Source organism: Anabrus simplex, chromosome 5 (genome assembly GCF_040414725.1).
Source record: "Anabrus simplex isolate iqAnaSimp1 chromosome 5, ASM4041472v1, whole genome shotgun sequence".
Taxonomy (NCBI): Eukaryota; Metazoa; Arthropoda; class Insecta; order Orthoptera; family Tettigoniidae; genus Anabrus; species Anabrus simplex.
The window spans coordinates 218,383,095-218,410,959 of NC_090269.1; the positions used below are offsets into that span (position 1 = coordinate 218,383,095).

At 39.0% G+C, this 27,865-nt stretch overlaps 1 protein-coding gene across 2 annotated transcripts in view; it reads left to right on the plus strand.

Annotated features, from left to right (window-relative positions):
* Sb (Stubble) overlaps nucleotides 1-22,911 on the plus strand; it is a 346,527-nt gene extending 323,616 nt beyond the window's left edge. For both annotated transcript variants that reach the window (XM_067148445.2, XM_067148447.2), the window contains exon 9: nucleotides 21,730-22,911. In XM_067148445.2, the coding sequence (XP_067004546.2) occupies nucleotides 21,730-21,888 (159 nt within the window). In that variant the 3' untranslated portion in view covers nucleotides 21,889-22,911. The remainder of the gene's footprint in view (nucleotides 1-21,729) is intronic.
* The last annotated feature ends 4,954 nt before the right edge of the window (nucleotides 22,912-27,865 follow it).

Consider the following 27,865-nt stretch of genomic DNA (forward strand, 5'->3'; position numbering starts at 1 on the left):
ATACGCTGACATGTGTCACAGGTTCGCAAGACTTGTTGAATCATGCGCCTCATTCTTGGCCAAATAAATGTTTCCTGTAACGTAGCTGTAACTTTCTCAATGCCCGCGTGTCCAGTGGTATGATGCCCTAACCATATCAAGTCCATCTGGAACACTGGTGGAACAACAATACGAAATTTAGTGTGTTCTTCGTCAATAAATTTATGCAAAAGGTTATTGAAGTAGTGATATTGGGATGCCTTCTTTTGTGCCTCGATGAAACCTGGGGTGCCGGGTTCGAGTTCCTTATTAAAATAATCAATCAGTAATTTGGTTGGTCCGTAATTTTTCTGCTCTTGGCCTAAACTTGGTAATTTGTCTAAAATGTTTTGGTCCTCTTCGCCCAACATTGCCAAATTTACAGTAGCCTCAACTTCATCCGGGTTTCGACTGAGTGCGTCTGCCACGGTATTCAATTTGCCTGGGCAGTGTTCTAGTGTCAGATCGAACTGTTGTACAAATAACGACCATCTGTACACCCTGTCGCTACCTACGTTAGATTTTAGGATGAAAGTTAATGCCTTATGGTCCGTTCTAATGATGATCGGAAATCCATAAATATACTTCTTCCACTGACCTAGGGCAACTACTATAGACAGCATTTCTAGTTCCGTTGTAGTCCACTTTAACTCATGGTTACGTAACTTCCTGCTCGTGAATGCCAAATAAGTGATCCTGGGTTCGTTCTCTGGATTTTCCTGATACAGAACCGCTCCTATGCCCACATTTGAAGCGTCTGTTTGAATTATGAATGGACGGTCATATACAGGATAGCCTAGCTTCACTGCCTTCGCCAGCATCTCTTTGGTCTTTCTAAAAGCCACATCTTGATCCTCTCCCCATTTCCATCTGTTGTTCACCTTCAAAAGCTCCTGTAATGGTGCTACAGTGTCTGTATATGATTTACAATGGTCCGAAAAGAATTGACAAAGTCCTAAAAACTGTCTAATATGCTTAATTTTGGTAGGTTTCGGAAAATTTTGTATTGCTGATATCTTCGCCGGATTAGGCTTGATTCCTTTTCCATCGATGACATGGCCCAAACATAAGGTACTCCTGCTACAAAAATGAGATTTCTCCAGATTTACCTTGAAATTGCAGCGATTAAGATCTGCCAAAAGTCGGTCAATTTTGTCCAAATGTTCCTCGATTGTTTTCGAACAGAAAATTATGTCATCGATGTAGATGATAGTAAATGATTTTATGTCTGGACTTAAATTGCCTTCCAATGCACGGATAAGAACGGAACTTGAGTTCTTTAACCCAAAGGGCAAACGTAAGAAGTGATAAGTCTGGTTGTTAAACATGAAACCAGTTAGCATACTAGATTCTGGATGTAATTCAATGTGATGAAATGATGAAGTTAAATCAACGGTGCCGAAGTACTCCATGCCTCCGAACCTCTTTAAAATGTCCTTAATTGCTGGTGCCTGCGTATACTCGGGGACTAGGCGCTTGTTAACCTCTCGTGCGTCCAAACATACCCTCACAGAACCATTTGCTTTTGGAACAGCCAAGATCGGACTCAAAAATGGTGTGGGCGATTTGGTAATGACTCCATTCTTCTCCATATCATCTACCAGTTCCTTCACCTGAGGGAATATCTTCTCGGGAATGGGATATGGTCTCTGTTTAAATGGCTCCCAATTGTTCACAATAATTTTGTACTTGTAGTTAGGTATTTTTCCTGGTTTTGATCCGAATACATTCTTATGTTGTTCTAAAATTTCTTTCATTTTCCCACGGGCTTCTTCGTTCACTGGTGCTTCCGCTAACTTCTCTGGTAACAATTTTGAAAATTTTTCATCCTCCTCGGCTTCTAAGTTTAACGTCATGGCCTCAAAATATTCTGCGAGCTCATTACAATTTTCTACAAAATTTACAGGAAACTCAAAAGATTCTTCTTTTCCCTCGGTTACAGTTGCTGTCCAAATTCTTTCATCTCCAACATTCTCTTCAACCTGGTCTAATCTCAGCTCTTCACTAGAATTTTGTGTTCGGAAAATAATGTTATTGTTTCCCATGTCTATCAAGGCATTGTATTCTCCAAGAAAATCTGCACCAAGAATTAAATTAAATTCCATCTTTGGTAGAATTACGCAGGGATGTGACATAGTTAAATTTCCAATTTGAATATCCAAAAGAGCCTGCTCCTTACACACAGCTGTCTTGTCCGGTACAATTCCCCTGACTTTCAATTTTGATATAGGAATAGTGAGTACCTTCATGCGTGATTTCAATTCGTTAATCAATGCCTGAGATACCACACTAATCGACGCTCCAGTGTCCACCAAAGTTTTTACTCGTAAATGACCAGCTCTAGTATATATTACGGGTAAGCGCTTTACCGAATGATAATTTTGTGATACTTCCTCTTCCAATAAATCCTCGGGTCTTACAATCCAACTGTCTACAGAGACTACGGTCCAACCATTATTGTTCCCATTGATCAAATCCAGGCTATCTTCTTCATCATCTATTGTGCTTTTTTTTTTGTTGTCCGTCCCTCGGCTCTCATAATTAGGAGCATTGGGATTCAACCTATTTTCCTGTTGCCTTACACGGTATTCCCTGTACGCAACACTTTCAGCTCCATGACATTCTTCGTTACCATTAGCTTGTATGGCTCCTCTCCACCGGTCTTCCTCCTGCCTTTTTCCTCTCAACTCTTCAACGTATTGTCTTGATTCTTCTCTTCTTTGGTCACGGTTCTCCTGGTAATTGTCTCTTCCTCCTCTGGGGTTTCGCTCCTTCTCGTCCCAACGATAATATGGTCTTCTGGGTCCACCATAATTTCTATACTTGTATCTATAGGTTCTCCCATTATTTCCGTTTGGATAGCTATATCCTCGCTGATTTAGGCTGTTACCTTGATAATTATTTCTTCGAAACTGGTCTCTTCTGTCTCTCCGCTGCCAGTTACCATCCTGATGTACAGCACTCCTGTTGGTTTGCTCATGTGTCGCTGTTTGAGTCCCTAAACTTTGATAATCATTTCTCTTCCTTACTTTCGGTGGATTACTTCCTTCTTCCAACCCTACCGTATGGATAGCCTCGACATGCCTCAACCTAGGCTGGTTTTGACTAGATGTTAGGTCTAACTGTCTTAAAGTCAATTCCGCCTCTGCTGCAGTTTTAGCATTAGCTGCAATTAATGTTCTCTGCACTTCAAGAGGTAGTTGCCGAGAGATTGCCGCTATAATTTCGCTCTCGCTTGGGGGCATGTCTAAATCACGAAATTTTAGCATCTGAGAAATGAAAAAAGGAGAATACTTCGTTGGCGTAGTAGCCGGATATCTACGTGAATGCAATTCCATCCTCAGTGATTGCTGCGTAGATACGTCCCAAAACTTTTTAAGAAATGCCTCCTTAAACTCCTCATATGTAGTAAATGTATAACGGAAAGCATTCGCCCATTCAGCCACGGTATCGCCTAAAAATCTTTCTACTGTCCTCAATTTACGCTCTGGTGGTACCTTGTAATCTGCTAAGAAGTCATCCATTTCACGCAAGAAAGCTTTAGGTGTTCTCTCATCATTCCCTGTAAACTTCCGTGGTTTTTCTTCATTGCTCCTCATGATATTGTAAATAGGAACATTATGTGTTTCATTTGGAGTTGAACAGTGGACCTCCTGACGCGGTAACTGTAGAAGATCGCTCAACGCAACGTTATCGCTAACTTGACTGGGTGCCTTCTCTATAATGGTTTGTTGCACTGTACATTTTAATTTACTGAGTTCTTTGTCCGTTCGTAAATCCAACAATTCTAACTTATCCTTCATGTAGGCGATTTCCTTCTCAACAACCTCTATCTTCACTTGATTCTTCTGTGAAACCTCTGTCCACGTCTCCAGACTCGAACCAAGTACCTGTATATCTTCCTTGTTCCTTTCCCGATCAGCCATTATCATATCTTTGACTTCCTTGCCTGTCTCCGCGATGTCCTCCTTCATTTCCAATCGAATCTGAGTTTCTATTTCCTTCATTCTTTCCTCAGTTTCCTTTTGCTTCATCTTAAGTTTCAAATCAATTTTGTCTTCAGTATTCTGCTGAGCTTCAGTAATTTGTTTACTGATGTCCACGGTGAACTCTTCCAACCTCGTCTCCGTGTCAATCCGTAACTTATCAATCGCGCCTCGCTGGAGTGTAATCTCTGCTGTAGCTTCTTCTACTGTATGCGATAAGTCTCCCAGCCGCTTATCTGTGCTAGTCATGTGTTCTGTAACCCGATCGGCAATTTCCTCAACAGAATCTCTAATTTTTTCAATTTGCGTCTGTGTTTTAAATTCTACTGTATCTAGCTGTTTCTCTAATTTTCCCATGCCTTCTAGACAGCATGTACGAACGAAGTCAATTTTCCCCTGTAACTCATTAGTCGCCACCTTAAGTTGCTCCTCAGTTTTCTCCGCCGCCTGTGTTAATAACTGTCTAGTCTCTCTGGACTGTTCTTCGCTTTTTTCCGCAGCCTGTTTTAACTGTTCGTCAGTCCTATCTGCAGCTTGTTTAAATTGTTCGTCCGTCCTATCTGCAGCCTGTTTAAATTGTTCGTCCGTCCTATCTGCAGCTTGTTTAAATTGTTCGTCAGTCCTATCTGCAGCTTGTTTAAATTGTTCCTCCAACTTACTCGAAAGTTCATTCATACGCTCCTGTTCCCTCATCTCGGCCTGCTCTGCCCTCTTGTCCATCTCCTCTAACAACTCCTTCATCGTCAACGCCATACCAAATACGTATTTGAGAAAACGCAGGGATGCTCGCCACTACCTAGTATCCTTTACCGTATCTTGTGTACTCCATACGAAAACCATTTACTTTACTGAAAAGCTTCTATGATTTACGTTAATCAAATATCAAGAAAACATGGCCTCAAAATTCACCATATAGAAGCTTCCTATGATTTGGGATATTTATCTTCTGCCGCGCATAACAAACAAACGCGTTATCATAACTTCAAAAATAAATTACTAATATCGTAGCCCCAAATTCTTTAAATCCAAACATTAATTTTCCTGTCTTTTGGGCTCTAATCTAAGTACTAGACAACAGTACTGGACCATATTTACGATAAATACCTCCGACTCCAGACTAATATTCCAGTATAGGTTTACCAGTCTTGAATCATCAGCATTCATTGCAAATATCATCACCATTTTCTTAAGACTGAGGCGCTCTTAAGTTCCTAGCCTTACTCTAAATCAAATACAATTATCACTACTGGCAATTGAAATTTGATCTGCACACAAATTCCAGGCTATGTCAAGATCAACACATGTCTGAAGGACACGTCATCGACCACTTTACCTCATTAGAGAAATCTTTTTATAGTTCTCTGACTCAAATAGAGTTCCTTTATTACTACGACACGCCTTACTTATCGGCTATGTTCCTCATTCTTCCTAACATAATTTAAATCAAACTTTTTGCCGATGTCCCTAACGTAATGCATTTAGATTTTACTCTGTTTTCTAAACACACGATTTCCTATGAAATCTTGCCCTTTCATGTCCGCCTACTATCATTCGTAGTAATGAACATAGGACTCTAGACTCAAGTTGTCTGAACGTTAGGTTGCCAGATTCCTAAGTTGCGCCTATGGTTCGAAATTACCTATCTACCTCTCTTAAATTTAATCATTATCTGGATACCAATTATTGGTCTCTTCCAGCTTTCGAACCATGATCCTAATCCTATCTAGCCTTCGGAATAGCTTGTCAAATCACATTCACTCTCGCAAATCTCAATTTGACCTGCCCAAGTTTGTAAGAACAACCTAGACATCTTTGGGTAACACAAAAATACTCCCAGCGGGATACGAACATACGCCAAAGTGTCTATTTGCCCTTAGTTGCGGCGCCAAATATATATGTACCGTACCCAGGGGTAAATACCCTCTAGGACGATGCCTCCATTCCTGTATGAACATCCGACTAACTCAGGGTTGGGCAGAGTGTGGGTTGGTTGTCGATTGGGTCAGGATAAAAGTCGAAGTTCTACACTAAAATATCAATCAATGACAGGAAATGGAGGTATAACACGAATGAGAAACGATCATAGGGGGTAAGATGGATTTATTAACAAATATCCCCGATCAAATCACACGAAAATAATTGAATAAAAAAAATAATAACTTGTAAAAAATGAACTCAAAATAATAAAATAAATCGAAATCAGAAACGTTAAATGAGTGATAATACAAATTTGACATTAAAAGAAAAACAAGTTCAATAAAGAACATATATAAAAATCAAGACTGAGTATCTTCTCATAGTCCAATGTTTATGTTGTATGGCAACAAGTGTATGCAAACACTGCCATGTGGTGTTTCGGTATGGAGTTTCACACTATCGCATCCCAACGATACGGTTTCAAAATTAAGTTACTCCCGAGAGTCATCCAACTATTTCCGTAAAATCAAAGTTACATTAAAAGAAAATTTACGACGGAAAGAAAAGATACTTAAGACGCACCGGACGCTATGTAAGGTATGCAAAATACTAGGGGCAAATCCTACACTATATTTACAATAATTCAAATAATCAAACTAAACATATATATACATCGGATATCGAGTAAAGTCTTAAATGCTACACTGCTTCTAATGTGAATCCCGGTTCACTACAAAAGATCTAGACAGAACTAGATGAACCAACAATACATCAGCACTCGGGCTGTTCCCTTTAAAAACAACGAGACAAGGTATACAATCACAAAATAATAAGGTAAAACCATCCTGTAAGAGAAAAACATATAAATAATCCTTGATGTCATGAAGAAAGCAATGGGCAACATTGCCTCCTTCTGCTGCGTTTGAGCGCTCAATAGCGCGGTCATCCGTCATGTACTTCCGGGTAGATTACGAGCTGTAAAGAAATATAGAACTCCACTACGCTAAAGATTGGATTTTGTCTCCCGTGGCCGCCGCAAGGAAATACTGTCTCTTTCACACATGCCGATAACACAGGCCAGGAATCAGTTTGCCATGAGATAACGCCCATCATCAACTACACGGAAACTCCCGTATATTAATCGCTTCTTAGCATGCTTGGGCCATTTAACAACATCAGACTCAATAGTCTGGAATTAACACTGTCCATTCTGATCACAATATACTCAGAAGACGCTAAGCAGACACACACATCTGCATAATTTCTCTCTATCTTGTCAAGCATACAATCGGCCTGCACCAATACATTATAATTAAGCATGCAATTATTATCTCATCATTCCTCATGAATCCTACTGGCCTTTCCACATAACGAGACGCTGTTCGAGTCCTTTGCAGACCATCAGGCAAACAGAATCCAACTTAACTTCAAAGATCTTAATTTAACAACAACGTTCTGCAGCTCCTTCTGGCAGCTTCTAAAAAACCATGCATCATGCAAAAATAGCTATACCTGTCTCTCTGAATAACCGAAATAAAATAAATTGATACGTGTTTGACGTAATATAAAAATGAACCTGTCGATCTAGCCCTTCTAGCATATATTTAAGGAAAACTCGGAATATCCTACTCTAAGTACTATATTTACAACAATGACTGATCCTATCAATCCCTCATTTTCCCAAACATCTAATCATAAAGCAAAATGAAAATAAAATAAACATGCATTAATCTCGTATCCGAATCTACCATAGTGACAAAATTAAACAAATACATGCCGTCAGGCTTACTTTAAATGAAAATGAAAATTCTATCTACACTGCCCTAGTACCTTAACATAACTTACATATCATGCCATATATAATACGTGCATCTTACTTTATGATGACTCTCGGGATACCAGGATAGCAGCTTACATCCCCACTAATTTTGGGATCTACACCATGATAATCACATCCTTAACATGTGGGAATGCACTTCCTTCCTCTGCAGGTGTATCCATCATCTTGCTGGAAAACAATTCACTGGAACACAGAAGACTATTATTGATAACCTCTTCACTGCTTAATGCTGCGAGCCGAGATACCCTTTCTTTTACCAGATCAGCTAACACACTGATTCACACATATATATAACACACTTCACTAAAAGGGTAAAAATAGTTTAAAAAGCAGCCCACGGTTCGGTACGGAAGTTCCACGCGAATACGCGCCCGTCGCGAAATAGTGAAACACTAGCACGTTTCCACCACACTTGTTATTCAGCGGTCACTACACCGTCTTTATCGATTAAAAGTAAACTTTGTCAAAATTGTACTACTTCATTTACACAAGTACAGTAAATATTACGACTGCACAATTTGAAGCATCAATGAGAACCAGTTACTATTTCTGGAATAACGCCACGTTAATTACAATCACCAGTCACAGAGTTAGTACAACCGTACTGCTCAAACTTTTGCTACAGAGTGCCGAGTTAGTACATCCGTAATGCTCAAATTTCAACTACAGAGTGACGCTCTCCAGAGCTTGGGTCACTGAGGAGGCTTCGGTGACGCTAATAATGTTGGGGTTCCCTGGTATCTAAACCAACCACCAATCAGAGAGTTCGTCATGTATGATGATACAATACTTATTGTGATATATTTATAAAACACAGCTCAAACATTAGCAAATCTCTTCCACCAATTTCTATAATACATTTCCAAATATATCTAACTTCAGAAACTGTGGAAAACCGATTGTCTACAGAAACTGACTTTATCCACAGAGCATGTTGGTCATCCTGGAATTAATATTTGGCGCGGTGTAGCCTCCAGGTTTGCCAAATCCTTAAATTCCCATTGGCTGAAATATCTTGCTTGGTCAGCATGTAATACACGTGTCGATCCTTGCCAGCGCGTGGGTACGCTTACTTTCTCACGGTCATGCGGAAATATGAAGCAACATCCAGCAACTTACAGTCTTGCTCAACATCCGGTATTAACTATCTTGGGATACGATACTTTAACATATTGGACTGTAACTTTTATCAATAAAATTTACATATTTGGTCAAATAATATTCCAATTACTATTATGGGCCGGTCGGATACGGCTCAGTAATACTTTCCACCTTTTCAGATTCACTTTGGTCACAACGCTATAGTTGTTCTACGATGTTTTCCTTTCTGTATACTTACAGCTCTTGTATACTGTAGTTCCTTAGATTTTTAGGCGTGGAGCTCATTGATATTAGCGGTGTAATGGTACCTGACCGTGTTGTACGCAGCTCACAGCTCCGCGCCACTAACCGCACGGCCAACTCGCCCGGTAATGTGAACGTAAATGTCGTGGTATATATCAGTAGCGTAGACAGGATTGACCGAATGGGGTTGGGGGGGTTAGAGTTAGTGATGGGCAGTCTAAGACGAGGTTTCGAGATTTCTCAAGACTAGCGAGGTACTATTTCTCGTGAAAAAATTCGAGAAATATCGAGAGCGGTGTCCCTGCATTGTGTGGCGAGCAGCTTGTCGTAGGCCTGCAGGTAACGGAGCTGAATATTGTTTGTGCCGAGTATGCGAATAGAGAAACACGGGTCTTCTCCAACAACAGCAAGCGACTACGGTATTCATTTTCCATTTCTACCGAGATCTATTTTGACACAGTATAACATAATTATAAACTATACGCATTCTGGCATTGGATGCAGCGATAAGTACACGAATGAGTAGGCTAAGTACAGAAACTGACGGCTACAATTTTACAGTGCATGGTATGTTCAGATTACAATCTAAAATCCGACCTTTGAGACTTCTTAGAAAATAGACCCATTGTGCCGACTTCCACTTGCTCATTGTCAGTTTCTCTTTATTCCGTTTTGTAAACATTCCATGGGGGTGACGGCTTCTAATCTCCAGTAAAACTCCTGGCTATGCCCCTGGTGCATTTAATGCCATATACAGGGTGTTTCAAAAAGGACTTTACAACTTTGACAGCTCATAGTCATTTATTCATTTTTCATTTGGTGTCATCTTGACTGACAATAGATCAATTTTTACCTAAACAGGTTGACTGTGACCTCCATCGGTCATGGGGCACACACCCCATCTGAAGTCGGTTTCTTCCCAAACTCGCTGCTGCATGTCAGGCGTGACTCGTTCAATTGCGATGAAGATTCTACATCTGAGTTCTGGTAGAGGAGCTGGTAAGGGTGGAACAAACACTGTATCCTTGACGAATCCCCACAAGAAAAAGTCAAGAGGTGTCAGGTCTGGTGAGCATGGGGGCCATGCAATTGGTGCACCTCGTCCAATCCACTTACCCTGAAAGCATACATTCAGGAAATACCGGACGTCGGGGAGGTAGTGGGGCGGTGCGCCATCTTGCATGAAGTGTACACTGAGTTCTTGGTCATCAATTTTCGAGGACTGTGCTCAAAGCGTTGTCTCACTTGCTCTACGACATCGTCAGACGTACGTGGACGACCTGAGGTGAAGACAGCCATCTTTGACGCAACTGCCGCTAGCGCTTTCATGGCGCGATTCTGTACTAGCGTACCACGCGAGTCAAAACTTGATCTATTGTCAGTCAAGATGACACCAAAACCATGCCTCTAACTGAAATGAATAAATAACTATGAGCTGACAAAGTTGTAAAGTCCTTTTTTTGAAACACCCTCTATGATTATGATAATGTAACGTTCCCAGTATATCACCGTAATATATGGAAATCATGTAGTTTGGATTTGTTTGGGAATCATTCTTAATTCAAATGTTTTGTATAACTCTACTGTTAGAGTTAGTATATTGTAGCCTATCTTTACAAGCTAAGACTGTAATCAAATTTGATCCATTGTTACACATACTTAACATCCTTTTAAAACTCAAAGCAGTGATCGGATTCCCACATTGGTATACTGATTCCATTCTATATGCAAAATAAGTTAGTGATCAGATTCACCCGAGCCTGTGAAGTGAAACCGATCAAAAATTCAATGTAAATAATAGGTGAAAATATGAACAAAATATAATTGAATTTGTGGATCTAACATCACCATAGCTGTTGAATAATAATAATAAATTTAAATTTACTTTGCGATCCAACTGCAGGGAATTGAATATGTCTTTAATTCAAAATTTTTTATCGGATTTGCCCATTCTACGGTATTCAACACTCAAAAAATATCCCAAGTCATTTTTTAACACTCTTACAGTTTTTCATCGCATTTTAATAGATCGGTGTTGTCTCACACAGGCAAATTATTTAGGAACTTAAGTTTGCTATAAAACTAAGAATTTTTCTTTTTTCCATTACAGAAGTCAATCTGTCCTTAATAACGAGACATGTATTCACACAAAAATATCCCTTTCCTTCAAAAGAACTATCAAATTCAGCTGTTTCGTCCACTTTAAATTTTCATGTTTTTTTCCTTTTTGTAGCGGTTTTGTACATATTTATTTTATTCTTTTCGATGCCACCGTTTCCGTATGTCATATATGGAACGATCAAGTAAAGAACAGTACAAAGGGTTTTGGTACAAGTCTATTACAGTCCTAATATCGATACCAATTTGTTTGTAGCATTAAATCTCTTCAATATCGCTGACCAAAAACTTGTCTTTATCACAAATTCCAGACTCTGCAGATTGCACAGCATTTCAGTCGCCTCGCATCTTAGGCAACATGACGCCCTGACTAGAGTGTTTCTGAAGGTCGTTGTAGGGAGATTAAACTATTTAATTTCGACTGCAAAATATTTCAACGGCTGGTCAAAACAAAAAGGTGTATATTTGTTGCAACAAGAGGAAAAATGAAGTCGCTTGAGGACAACACTCTGCTACACGCGATCCTACTGAGTTAAGTGATTATGCTGTACATGGATACAAGTACAAGTTGTTTTACGTCGCACCGACACAGATAGGTCTTATGACGGCGATGGGATAGGAGTGGTGAGGAAGCGGCAGTGGCCTTATTTAAGGTACAGCCCCAGCAGTTGCCTGCTGTGAAAATGGGAAACCACGGAAAATCATCTTCAGGGCTGCCGACAGTGGGGTTCGAACCCACTATCTCCCGAAAACACGAAATAGAGCGTGTAACAATAAGGTACGGCCAAATGTTACATGGACATGGGTCCGTGAACGTTTTATTTAATATTGGAACTCTTTTTCAACAACTCTACATAGTGCATTAGTATAGGGTGACCAGATGTCGCGTTTTTAACGGGACTGTCCCTCTTTTCCGACTGTCGTCAGAGTGTTCTCCATGAAACTGAAACAGAACGCTGAATTGTCTCTCTTTATTAATTCCGGTCCCATGTGGACCCTTTTCAATGGCATGACCGCAATAGTTGTAAAAATGTTAAATACGCGAAAGGTTTTGCTGCTAACGGTGCGTCATATTCCAAAATCGAATATCTGTACGCTGCGCGATTGACAACTAAAGTAGAAACTGAATTATACGAATTAATTGGAACTGGAGGGCGTCCGAATAATCAAAATTCCCAAATAATCTAATTCAATACTTTTAATAAAATAAACACTAAACAGGTACAGTACAATTATGAAACATTTGTGAACAATTATGAATTCAAAATTGTGAACTTTTAACATAAACATCCAGTACAATATATAAAAAAAACATTTATGAACAATTATGAAGCCTTAGAGCTAAAGTAACATATCAACGTAGCAAGAAATCAAAAATCAAAATAAAATCTATCTTCGACAAGTCGAAACTTGATGCTGCAACGTGAGGCAACACCGCTGTTATCAGCTGTCCTAACAACGAATGGTAAAAGAGTCCCGTTGAAAGATCAAAAACTTTTGGAGCAAATTGTTTCTTCAGAAAGTATGGAAATGATGGTAATAATAAATGGTAGTGCAGTTCTCAGTTCTGTGGTCAAGACCACTGAATTTCTTTATAAGGCCAATATGTATATATACCGTAGTTCGTAATACACTTGAGTGATATATTTTGGAACAAGTAATTTTCGAAACACTTAAAACCTTATGTCAAAAGTCGATAATACATTTCAGTTCTTTGTTTCAAGTGGGAAATAACTTATGCAGAATGCTATATTCTAATCAGGTACTGCTGAATTTTAATGGCATGTACCCCCTTTTGTCCCTTCTTCTAGTCAAGAAAATCTTGAAATGTCTCTTTAATCTGTTTTGAAAACCTGGTCACTGGAATGGTACATACCAACACACCACATGAAAATCTTTCCATCATGAAATGTTAAAACTGCCCTCTGTTTGCAATGATACATTCATCAAACTGTTGTCGCATTGAATCCTGAATGAGTTGATGGTTGACCCCAGCATAATGAATGTCCAAATCATATTTACTTAATAAATTACTAACGAATGACTTTATTCTTCTGATTTATGCCCTGAATATGAAACAAAACAGAACAAACTTTCATCAATATATCCATGTTTTGATAAATACCTTATAACAAAAGACTGCAAACATGTACAATGTCGAGGGTGGAGTTTAATATACGGTACCGTAGTGGAAAAGTAGTGATGGGCAACGCTTTCGCTCGAGACTCTCGAGACTGACGTCGCAGATCTCGAGACTCTCGCGAGAATCTCAGAACCGATTCTCCTGTAGTACGAGCTGTGTGGCGTACCAGTAACTACGAGTTTAAACTTGATAGTATATCATCAGCAGTTATCGCGTGAAATAACGTTCTCATATGGAAACATGTGAGCCAATACATTCTGTCAAAAGGCCAGAAAAGTTCTGCATGTTTAACTATGAACCCCTTAATACCATTAGGTAAAGTGAAAACAGAATGTCAGTATCTTAAATTATTCACGAATTATTTGGGGTGGACATCTTAGTTGAAATAACCCTGCATAATTTGTGAATAACTGTAGATAGGATGTACACTGCTTGGATACTAGAGGCTTGCATTATTCGAACCTGAGACGGGGAAAGATGTGCTTTGCTACATATGCAACCACCATTACACATTAGTGGAACGTGCAATGTAAAATGCCCGAGTTTGCTCCAATTCTGACGACACGGGTGATGGGCAACGCTCTCGAGACCGATTCTCGTGTGCTGCGAGCTGTGCGACTTTCCAGAAACTACGAGCGTAAGCTTCATAGTATATCATCAACAGTTCTCATATGGAAAGCACTGCATGTTGAACTATGAGCTCCTTAATACCATTAGAGAAAGTGAAAACAGAATGTCAGTATTTTAAACCGTTCATGTGTTACACTGAAAAAAATGGAAATTGCAACACCCAGAAAGAGTGGTGCTACATTGCTGCAATTGAACATGCAAGACGAGTGTTCGGTTGTGCTTCGATGATTACACTTTCAGATCCCTCTGACCGCAAGTTTGGACTACAATCAATACAGGATGTGCCCACCACGAGCTGCAATACATTGATGAATTCGTCGCGGCATGGAGTCAATAAGGTCCTGGATCGCTTCCTGAGGAATTGTGGCCCATGCTTGCTGCACTGCACGGGTCAGTTGTTCCAGAGTTGTGGGCGTCTGAGGACGGTTGGCCAGTTGCCGACCCATCATGTCCCACACATGCTCAATAGGACTGAGGTCCGGGGATCTGGCGGGCCATTCTAAGGTTGTGATGTATTGGAGAGCTTCTCTGGAGATGCGTGTAGTGTGAACGCGGGCATTGTCCTGCTCAAACATCCCATTAGCAATGTTCGCCATCATAGGGACAAACACTGGATTGAGTACCCTATCAACGTACTGTCGAGCAGTCATAGTGCCCTCAACAAGCACTAATTGTGATTTCACATTAAAGCCAATAGCTCCCCAGACCATAATGCTTGGTGTTGGCCCTGTGTGCCTCTCGACAATAAGACCTGGGCGGCCCCTCTCCCTGGTACGTCGGAGCATACGATTCCGGCGATCACTGCGGGCAAGACAGAAGCGCGATTCATCACTAAAGACGACCCTATGCCATTCGTCGACCCACGTCGATCTTTCTCGACACCAGGCCAGCCTTACATGTCGCTGTTGTGGGGTCAATGGAACATCATCTGCAGGGGCACGGGCTCGTAAGCCAGCTGCACGCAGGCGATTACCAACTGTTTGTTGTGTAACGTGGGGTGCCACAGCTGCTCGAATTTGCGCTGCTGTTGCATGGGGTTCCATCCGGGCCATCCGAATGATGCGCCGATCCTCTCTCACAGTTGTCTGTCGCGCTGGGCCTGTGCCAGGTCTACGAGTGTGGGTACCTTCATTTGACCACTGCTGCCATACATGTTGTACCGTAGATGCCTGTCGGCCAACACGTGCAGCGACAGTCCTTAGCGATAATCCAGCCTCACACAGCCCAATTATCCGAGCCCTCTCAAACGGCGACAGTTGTTGATAGCGTACTCTTCTCCGTCGTCGAGGCATGTTTGACGAGGAACACTTCACTGCACACACTGCAAGTCAACTAACGCTACACCAGAGTCCGTATACTGGAGTTGATTCCTCCGCGACCAATCACGTGGGGAGACCTGTAGCAACAAATCAATGGGTCTGAAACTTTGATCGTTTACATACCTACATGACATCGTTCCATATCTTGAAAATCAACACAAACGACCAATGCCTTCATGGTGTTGCAATTTCCATTTTCTTTAGTGTATTTCAGGTGGACTTCGAAGCTGAATAACCCATATAATTTGTTAATAACTGTAGATTGGATGTACATCTACCTGGATACCTCGCATTCGTTGTCGACAGGGTAGCTTCTTGTGATGCAGACTGGGCCGGAGGTGTTTTGTGACGATTCCTCATCATTGATATTATGCGTTTTTAAATGCCGGATCATCCCAGAAGTATTTCTGCCGACGCATTTTACTTCTTTTGAACAAACAACACAGCGGGCTGTGTTATGTGACATCTCTTCAAAATAACCGACATCCACGACTTACGTTGCGTTTCGGACATCGTCTTCAAGTTGTCGCGTACAGCTAGACACAATTACACATTGCACCGTCATATACCGAAGTACCTGATTATGAAGCGAATACTCTATAACATTGTCAGTTATTATTTCCTTCATCACCAAAATATCGGTAATCACAAACAGTGGTCATACGATATTGAATTGGGGTCTGATAACGATGTACACCTACACGTCGAAAGAATTGGAGCAAACTCAAGCATTTTAGATTACACATTCCAGTCATGCGTAATGGAGGTTGCATAACCAGTAAGGCGCATCTTGCCTCGTCTCGAGTTATGCACGCCTCTAGTGTCCAGGTACATGAACCTACAGTAGCCGTCAGTATATGTACTTAGCCTATTCATTCGTGTACTTACCAATGCATGCAATGCCAGAATGCGTATCCTTTATAATTGTGTTATACAGCGTCAAAATAGATCTCGGTAGAAATGAACGCCCTAGTCGCTTGTTGACACACATTTACGGAATGGAGAAGGTGCGTGGTTTACTTTTCGCATACTCGGCACAAACAGCATTCAGCTCCAACTACCTGTAGGCCTACGACACGCTGCTCGCCACACAATGCGGGGACAACGCTCTCGAGATCTCTCGAAATTTCTCGCGAGTAACAGTACCTGTGCTAGCCACCTTTTTGTTGTCGCCAGAATTGAAATAAAACTCTTGACGCAAGTGTAATAGACTAATACAACTTGAAAACAATATTCTTTAACCCATGGGTAAATAATGTAGGTATCGAACTCGAATTATTATTATTACTATTATTATTATTATTATTATGACTTTTGAGGTATGGCTATGAAGTGTTTACATCCACTTGGTAATAGTATTATTATTTACGTCATACTGCAGACGAAACGATCGTATTATTTGTGAGGTTATGTCATGAAATATGTGCTATATATATTTATGAAACTGTAATTAATAGTACGGTATATAATTTATTATTACCTGTATATATGGTGTGTAATCCACTACAGTATTGTGCAACACATTGTAATATCCAGAATACCACTAGGGAAGACGAGAACTATGGAGAACCTTCCTTCCAATTGTAACTAGGCCTATGTATTAAGCACTCTACAATGTACTAGAAGATATGCTGTGACATATATAAGGAAGCGGTCTTGATGGTGGAGAGGAGTTACTGTTTACTCGGAGTTGTTTTCGTGAGCATGTGTTGCGTTTAGGCCGACATGCTAATGTAAATAGGTCAGCAGTCAACTGTTTCAAGGTTGCAGTCTTCATGTGCTTCGTCATAGGCAGTTGTTAAAGATGGTGGTTTGTTGATGTATTTTGTGACGGTAGTTGATTAGGTTATGTGAGATTAATCTGTAAATAATTAATTGTAAATAAAAATCAGTGTATGCAAGTTGACAGTATTTTGTGAGCTTCCTTGTGGCTTCATCACTCTTCACACATTTGAAAAGAGAGATATGATGTACTCCCTTTTCCTTTGTTTCATGAAGTTCTATATGTTCAGTTAGAAAGGGATTGAATTCTGCTATTAGCTCCAGAGCAATCTAGAAATTTCCGATATGTGTTGAACAAAACCCATAGTTGTGACCCCTAAAAGATGGGCCTTATATAGACATTTGTTTCCATGACGACTAACATGCCCTTCCAATATTTAACTTCTGGCTCAAGCTGAGATCTTAGTTGATTATCTATTCTCCCCATGATTTGTCTTCTAGCATTTAGCGTTAACACACATTTCTTATCTTCAGTTGAATTTAATAAGTAGTTAATCGGTTCTGGCAGTTTTCCCAATCGTTAAACCCCTCATTAGGTTTTGCAAACTGCGATGTTCAATCAATCAATCAATCAATCAATCAATCAATCAATCAATCAATCAATCAATCAATCAATCAATACTGATCTGCATTTAGGGCAGTCGCCCAGGTGGCAGATTCCCTATCTGTTGCTATCCTAGCCTTTTCCTAAATGATTTCAAAGAAATTGGAAATTTATTGAACATCTCCCTTGGTAAGTTATTCCAATCCCTAACTCCCCTTCCTATAAATGAATATTTGCCCCAGTTTGTCCTCTTGAATTCCAACCTTATCTTCATATTGTGATCTTTCCTACTTTTATAAACGCCATTCAAACTTATTCGTCTACTAATGTCATTCCACGCCATCTCTCCGCTGACAGCTCGGAACATACCACTTAGCAGTGGCGGTTTCTGGTATAGCGCAATGGAGCAATGAACCTCCAGTTTATATCAAATTTTATTCAACTACTTAATATTCATAACTCCCTTGTCAATCTCGAAGCTCTTGCTTAGGCCATCTATCCGTAATATACTTGTACTGGCTTTCAATTCATGTAAACTGCGCACTCTTCGTGGCTGGATACTTGTCTGGAATGAACCCCCTTGGAAGGAAATCTCTCCGTCCGTACCTGGGCGAAGGGAGTGGCGAGGTGCGGGGGGACATCGGCCGGCACGTAGACAAGACCAGGATATCGCAGAAACAGATATCCTTGGTTTACGCATGCGCAATATGCCACTGTCTCCAGTCGTGTTGTCGGGGGGTGTTGGGGCAAGGTCTGTCTAGACTGACCTTGTGTTGGAGTAAGTATGTGCCTGCCATCTGTTTCCCTTACAGGAATTCAACTACGTAGCAGAAAATAGTCCACATAATTAGCGCTAGTGTTGAAGAGCATCATTACTGCCAGCAGTCACATTAAACTGCCAAATTCCAATTGATGTCTTTTCCCAAATACATCAATATTTACTAAACATCTGTTCATTTGCCTTCTTTGGAATAATTACTTTTTTGAGAGAAAATTAACTTAAAAATCACCGAGGCAAAGAGTAGCGGGAATGTAATACCAAAGAAAACGCTAATTGCCTAGCCACAGGAGTTCTTAAAATTAAGTTACCAACATTGCGAACATACATCCGTAAAGTTTACTCTGTTTTTCAAGTGTGATGCTAGTGTTTACAACAGTTTGCAATAGTTATCATAATTCCTAATATTATTGTACGCTGTGCAAGCGTGTGAGTGTTTTTCTGCACTGTTGTGCCCTTCAGAAACTTAATTTTTAGGACATAAAGAAGTTACAATATTTTCTCCGTGTGTGTATTTTTGTGCACTGTAGTTGCGTCCATAATTTTTGTTCCCGGGAAAGGTAAGGAGCTACATAATGAGTTTGAACGGTGATATGATACTTAAGAAGACAAACTTTTCTTCTCTCTCTCTCTCTCTCTCTCTTGAGCGTAAACTTAAGATTAAGGATGCCGGACGCCCAATGCCTGATCTTGATATAACGAGGCATCCTAAAAGTAAAAGTAATGAAATCGTGCGTGAATTCAGAATGGATTTATACCGTATAAAAGAATCGAGTGGATATGTGGGTGCGAAATTACTAACATGTTAATTTGTTTTCCTTTTTTATGATTCATGAGTGATGAAAGCGAAGGGACTTGGACCAAAGTCGGAGTGGTAGATATAGGATATTTGTCCAAAAAAAATAATAATAATAATAAAGAAACACAGAACTTCTAAATCTCATATGTTTGCCCAGTTACAATTCGATCTCCTGGGAAGACACGATAACCGTCAGTAATTTGACTGTGCTTACAGGCAGTCTGTGGAAAGAGACAACGACCAAGTACGGAAAATTCGTTATGTGCTGTGGCGCGTTTGAGATGGCATTGCATGGGCATGACGAAACAAGTGAATCGTCGAATCCTGGCATATTTCGAGGCCTCGTCAATTTTAGTTTTGAAATTGACGTTGCATTAAGAGACCATCTGTCCAAAGCTACTGTTTTCAAAGGCACCTCGAAAGACATTCAGAATGATTTGCTTTCGTGCATGTATGAAATCTGTCGTGAGAAAAAAAAAAAGAAATCACCGCAGCGCACTTCATTTCGGTAATCGCAGATGAGACCACCGATATATCAACTACAGCACAATTTGTTATCATTCTTCCCAACGGTAAGCCAGTTGAAAGATTCTGGGGTTTCCTCTACCCTCTAGTCATGATGCTAAGACAATAGCAGAGTGTTTAAAATTTTCTTTGAGCGAAGTTGTGGATAATAGAGAAGTTGATTTCACAAGGTTACGATGGAGCAAATGTAATGAGTGGTCACCATTCAGGGTGCAAGTTCTCATCAGGGAAGATTTTAGGCATGCACATATGTGCACCGTTATGCCCATTCTCTGAACTTAGTCATGGCACAGGTGACAGGGGGGAGGGGAGATATTGAGGGGGGTATTTTTCCTTTTGTTGAACCCCCAGTGACGAAAGTCACGCGCCGCCACTGCCACTTAGTCGAGCAGCTCTTCTTCTTTCTCTCAATTCTTCCCAACCCAAACATTGCAACATTTTTGTAACGCTACTCTTTTGTCGGAAATCACCCAGAACAAATCGAGCTGCTTTTCTTTGGATTTTTTCCAGTTCTTGAATCAGGTAATCCTGGTGAGGGTCCCATACACTGGAACCATACTCTAGTTGGGGTCTTACCAGAGACTTATATGCACTCTCCTTTACATTCTTACTACAACCCCTCTATTATACATAAGCAAGGGAAACAAAAATACACTATCGTTGATTTGAGAGCATACTAAAAATTGTCTTTGTTGTTGCTCGTAATTCCCCAGAGTTCTGAAAAACAAAACTTAATTTACGTACCGGTACGTAGGAAAGTCATTCTGTCTGCATGAATTTCTAAAATCAGAATCAGTGTACCGTACACATTTTGTGCACCATGACCATGTTTGGTCATAAAAAAGGAATTCATGTCGTATTCACTCTTCAGGATTTTCAGGATTGTTGGAAATTGAATTTCTACCATAATTTGCTCTATATAAGTCTTTTGGATCAACCGAAATTATTTTTTCCGCGACATTATTGTTTCCAATGTCGAAAATACCTGACTCATATAAACCACATGCTCCACTGTTTTCGATACTGTTCGCCACACTATTACACTAATGTATCTGAACTCCAACTGGAACAAGCTGGCTGTATTTCCTCTTTTTTTTTAAAGCTGGGCTGAGTGGCTCAGATGGTTAAGGCGATGGCCTTCTGACCCCAACTTGGAAGGTTGATCCTGGCTGAGTCCGGTGGTATTTGAATGTGCTCAAAAAATTACGTCAGCCTCGTGTTGGTAGATTTACCGGCACGTAAAAGAACTCGTGCAGGACGAAATTCCGGCACTTCGGCGTCTCCAAAAACCGAACAGTAGTTACTGTGACAAAGCCAGTAACATTATTATATTTTTTAAAGTACCGTAGCACATCTATTTCTGCACTCTCTCACATTTTTTCTTTTTTTAAAGCCTTGTCTTTCCTGAGTTTCCAGTACTGAGAAAAACTTAGCATTATCCGACTGTCACTCATTTTAATTACAATTAAAATATAAATCACACAGGTACCGGTACTACACTATTTATTCAAATTGAACTGAACTGCCGGCCACACATTCGGCTACCAAAATGACTGACGGCATTTTCTTTGAATTTGACATCTGCATGGGCATTGTTGAGTGTTGACAATAGCTACTCTTATGACAGTGTTAGCAGTATTTCCCATTACAAAGATTAATGATTGTGAGCATTGAGATTTGCCATCATAATGTATTGTAATATAATAAAGTAAGTTCTTTAATGTTATCACCTCAAAAAAATTGTGTTTCAGTATTTGGTAAAAGTTTAATATAATTTTGGAACCCCCACTTATTTTCCACAATCATGGTACACAAGAATGAGCAACATTCAGTTCTGCTCATTCCACAGAATCAAAGACCATTGTGAGTTATGTCAGGCTTTTTCCCCTTCAAAATAATTTATAGTACCATATAAAAGTGACTTTCTGTAGTAGTAATACCGTACAGAATAAAACCAAATTTCTATTCAAGTTTTTCCTGTTTCAGGGAGATTCTGGTGGCCCACTACAAGTTCGGGGCAAGGATGGACATTACTTCTTGGCCGGCATTATCAGTTGGGGTATTGGATGTGCTGAAGCAAACTTGCCTGGAGTTTGTACAAGAATCTCAAAATTTGTACCATGGATTTTGGAAAATGTGACATAATATACTGGAAAACAAACTATCAACATTAGTAGTTCCTCAAGATCATAACATCATGTCTGGATATCTCCTAGGATATCTTCAAATGAAGAAATACCATTACAGTCATCATTACTTCCACATAACATTATGTCTGGATATCTTCAAATGAAGAAATACCATTACAGTCATCATTACTTCCACATTTCAAGAAGAATGGTTAGGTTTTTGACTTTGAATCGATTGGTTAATTTATTCACACCAATGAAAAAGCTGAAATGGTTAGCCAACTCAATCAGCCAAACATTATATTTGCACAATGTGGTAGACATTGTTCACAAGAGAGACGTGTTTGATATATTTCGAATCAAGTTTTCAAAAATCAACGTAATTTCCACATGACAGTACAGACTCTTACTAAATAAAAGCTTAAACTGAAGGAAATATGATGTCCAAATCCACACAGAATATTAATTCATTTTGCTCCTAAAATTCCTCCTGAAAAGAATTAAATCCCTTCATACTTACTAATTTCTTGCGCTGTGATGGTAAAAAATGGTGACGAGTTGTGCTGCATTTATTATATTTTTAAGTTCAGGGAAACTAAAATAAATCATCCTTAGAAAAAAAAATCATGTAAGAGTACACAAAAGTTTTTCTTTCCTTTTTGTAAGAGACATTCCCGTGTGTTCACAAACATTAAACATACTAAGGGTGAAGATATTCAGTGACCTGTGATTTTCATGGCATTGTGTATAGTGTACATTTCATGTGAATCCTTTAAAATGATTCCAATGAAACAGATTACAGTACTTACATGACTGCAATTCCAATCCAGTGAGAATGAAATGTGCAATTCCTTAAGACAAATTTTAACGATGTGTTATACACATAAATTGAGGAGAAACTGTGACATTTACTATTATACAAATGAAGCTATGTTTATACAACTGAAGAGATTTCTTATACACACATTATGGACTATATATGTGTTATAAATAACATATAGCCTATTTTGAAAAATGACCAAAGAGAGATTTATATAACCAGAAGATATATTTTTTAACTTTATAGCAATAAAGATTAATCCTTGAATTGTACATAAATTATACTGTAGTTATACATTACTCATATTGCATCTTTCTGTACCAATTCTACTAAAGTTGCAAGACATACCTGCTCCCAAGTAAAATCCTCAAGTTAATATAGAAACTTGCCTCTGAAATGTTCCCTACTGTTACAAACTTTCCAGATTATACCTGTTCTTTCATTTTTAGTTTGTTATTGACATATGCAGTGAAGTCAGCCAGTGCCATAGCCAGAAAAAAGTGCAGGAGTGGGGGAGAGAAAGATATCATACTGGGTGCCTAGAGGCTATCCCCAACAATTTCTTGTATTTAATTTTATAAAAATGTTTCCAAACCATCTTGAAGATTAGAATATACAGTAGGTCTAAATTTACTACAATAGACTCTCACTCTCATATTATTTCAGAGAAAATTCAGAACCTTAGGAAATTAAAAACCAACTCATGTAAAAAAAAAGTTATTGTCATATATAGGCTCCCTGTGTATAGCAATATGTTGCTGTGGGTGGATATTATGAAAACTCAGTGGTGTATCCTGGATTCCCCATGGAGGCATGCAACTAATAACCATGCAGTAACACAATGTATTTAAAAAAATCCTATTCTGCTCATCTACATGTAATTAGATGTAGATGAACTCGACTCTGCGATTCTTTTCTCAGAATTCGTTGGTGACGTCACTGTAGAAGTCCTCACGTGTTTTCAACTCAACGAGATGTCCTTCTCTATAGACATCATTTCTAATGCAGAGAGATGACTCTGACTTTGAGAATTGCGGACAAAGGATTTTATTCACTTTATGGCAGAGAAAGAGTATTCTACTGATAATTATGTAGCGAGAATAGTTGTAACCGATGTGCACTATGGAGACCACTGGTCAATAGGACCTTCTGGATTTGAGAGACAGTCTTATCTTTGAAGTGTTCAGAAGTAAACATTGCCCTCAATTCGGATTTAAGTCGTCCTATATCAAAATATTGTCCATAGACTTCACTCAATTTACTGAATTGCTCTTTAGGAAAATTGCCAGAAAAACTGAAAATTTCTTGCAATCATTGTGTGGTGCCCAGAAATATCGTGTGAAATATTTCAGCATAGAACTCCGGCCTATAAGGTTCAGCCATCTAAGGTTCAATATTGTGCAAATTTATATCAAATAATTATTGTTCTTAATGATATATCTGCTGCGTTTCAGTACTTCTTCGACAACGTTGTCACATACCAACATTTTCAGATGCAACAGCAATATAGCCTGGTACTTGCAAATATTTTCAAATTTATTTTATTTTTATGTTGTGTGATGTAAGGAATATGAAAAATCCCCATTTTATTTGTTGAAATTACATCCTGCATTTAATAACATGTTTATTCCAGCTGACTTTATATGCCCTAACTTTTCTGTTAGATTAGCCTATAAATTGTGTTCAGTCGAATGAAATACTCTTTTTTCACATTACCACTCTTAAGAGTAGAATGATATTAATATTTGTGTTATTTTCTTATTTATTTATGCAAGAAAGCTACTGCTGTAAATTCAATAGACCTGCTCACTCAGTTTATGTTTATGTTGGGCAGACTTTACTGAACTTGGGCAGCTGCTAGACTGTGTTGCCGACTATCATGAAGTGTTAAAATGTCGCTACATTAAAATTTGTGAACTAGGACTACATGGGGGAAATAATGAAGCATTAAATGGATGAATAGCAACAACATACCTAATTAAAATGAGAAGACTTAGGCTCCTCTTCTGGTGTAGTTGCAATTAGAATATGAATATGCAGCGGAGGTTCCTATCTTACACAAGGTACTTTCAGATAATTCATAATTATGTTTAACAGGTCTTTCTAACACTTCGTAGAGCATATATGGCATCAAGGGTGAAGCAGTTCTGACGTGAGACTGTTATGCATCTTTATTTTCACCAAGTTCAGCTGCCTGAAAGGACCTTCTACGTCTGCATTAGAAGAAGGTAGAGAAATACTGGCAAATCTACAGCAACAGAATCTAAATCCAAAAAGTCCTCCACGCAGCTTTGGGCTGGCTATTGTCGTTAAGGCCAATCCTGGAAAATGGAGTAGCCGTATAACATCCATACCGAAGAGAGCTCATCTCGCCAGCGGGTAATCCGTGCTTATTATAAAGTTTATACAAGGAGTAATTTTAATACCACCTATTCAATACAAATTTATTCCAGTATAGTGTGGTTAAATACACATGGAAATTATCAGAAATTTGAAGGGTACACGTTTCGCCCACTATTTATTGGGCATCATCAGCCTCAATCAATCTTAAAACACACATAGTCTAAGGAGTCATAATAACTTATGTAAAACGTATTGATGAATATTTACAAGTGTTAATACTGTGGATACAAAATGTTTACAGTATTTCAATATTTTCAATATTTTTGTACTGTAAACATTTTGCATCCACAGTATTAACACTTGTAAGTATTCATCAATATGTATTACATAAGTTATTATGACTCCTTAGACCATGTGTGTTTTAAGATTGATTGAGGCTGATGATGCCCAATAAATAGTGGGCGAAACATGTATCCTTCAAATTTCTGATAATTTCCATGTGTATTTAACCACGCTATAGTGGAATAAATTTGTATGGAATAAGTTGTATTAAAATTACTCCTTGTATAAACTTTGTGATTAGCTATTTTTCAATACGGAATAATGACAAGAATAATGGTTTGTAATAATTCGTGCTTCCCGCTCAATGTTAACATGGACATTCCGAACTTTATCCAAAACTGCTAACAGCTGGCAGAGGGTAGCACATGAATGGTGACAAAGATTCAAGTGCAGTGACATCATGCGGAGGGTTTCAGAACTACGTCTGCCACTGAATGCAATTTTAAGATTGAATGCATTATGTCCTTAACTTCTTCATTTGCTCTCTTTCTTTTTTTTTTTTTTTTTTTTTACAGTGGGTTAGATGGCAAGACTACGCCAGCGCCACACGTAGTCAACAGATGGAACTAATACAGTTGTACGAAACTTTTGAATTTCTGAGAAATGAAATAAATAATAGTCGACTGGAAACAACTTAAAATCGTACCTCAGACAGTTCTTTGCGCTATCATAACGCATGTAATGAATGCCGTGCATGCAAGGAAAATACGCCCCTGTGAAAATTACTTATTAGAGGCCTATTCATCAACATCTGAGTGTAAGAAGCTGAAGGACGTATGATGTTTATAGGCATTTATTCTATCATTTTATAGTGCTATCTTCCGATTTCCTATTAATGTCATAACGTTCCAGCAGAGCTATGAGCCTGTTGTTGGCTGCAGTAATAGACATTGTAATACAGGGCTTTCCTTCATGACCTCATGAAATGGATTTGAAAATATGGTTGATCTTAGCACTGTATCACAAGAAGTAATTAGGAACTAAATATTTTAATTAATACAGAATAACTCTTTATAAAACTTATTTTAACCATTTCACAAATGGTTAACAAGTACAAACAATTATAGCAATGTTATATTTGCCAAGTAAGCTGCAGTAGACCATCATTTTATACCACACGCATCATAATAGTACACACACACACACTGTATTCTATTAACCCATAGTCTTAATGATAGGCAGCATATTAACATAATAGTGTTGTTTGAGTCATCAGTCCATAGACTGGTTTGATGCAGCTTCCATGCCACCCTATCCTGTACTAACCTATTCATTTCTACGTAACTGCTGCATCCTACATCTACTCTAATCTGCTTGTCATATTCATACCTTGGTCTAACTCTACCCTTCTTACCGCCTACACTTCCTTCAAAAACCAACTGCACAAGTCCTGGGTGTCTTAACATGTGTCCTATAAATCTATCTCTTCTTCTGGTCAAATTTAGCCAAATTGATCTCCTCTCACCAATTCAATTCAGTATCTCTTCATTCATGATTCGATCTACCCATTTCACCTTCAGTGTTTTTCTGTAACACCACATTTCGAAAGCTTCTATTTTCTTTCTTTCTGAGCTAGTTGTCATCCGTGTTTCACTTCCATACAATGCCACGCTCCAGATGAAAGTCTTCAAAAATATCTTCCTAATTCCTACATCAATGTTCGAAGTGAGCAAATTTCTTTTCAAAAGAAAGGCCTTCCTTGCTTGTGCTAGTCTGCAATTTATGTTCTCCTTACTTCTACCATTGTTAGTTATTTTACTACTCAAGTAACAATATTCATCTACTTCCTTTAAGACTTCATTTCCTAATTTAATATCTCCTTCATCACCCAACTTCGCTCGACTGCACTCCATTACTTTTGTTTTGGACTTAATTTATTTTCATCTTGCACTCCTTACCTAAGAATCTGTCCATACCACCCAGCAATTTCTCCAGATATTCTGGAGTCTCAGATAAAATAACGATATTATCAGCAAACCTAAGGGTTTTAATTCCCTCTTCTTGGATTGTGATTCCCTTCCAAAATTCCCCTTTGATTTCCTTTACTAGTAAGTGGGACAAACTGCAACCTTGCCTCACTCCTTTCTGGATTGTTGCTTCTTTTTCAAAGCCCTTGATTCTTATCACTGCAGACAGATTTTTATACAGATTGTAGTTAATTCTTCGTTCTCGGTATTTGATCCCAATCACCTTCAGATTCTCAAATAGCTTGGTCCAATCAACATTATTGAATGCCTTTTCAAGATCTAGGAACGCCATGTATGTAGGCTTGTCCTTCTTAATTCAATCCTCTAAGATCAGACGTAAAGTCAGGATTGCTTCACATGTTCCATTTCTTCTGAAGTCAAACTGATCTTCTCACAACTCAGTTTCAACTTATCTTTCCAATCTTCTGTAAATAATACGTGTTCAAATGTTGCAGGCATGAGATACTAAACTAATGGTGCAGTCGTTTTCACACTTGTCAGCACCGGCTTCCTTGGGAATA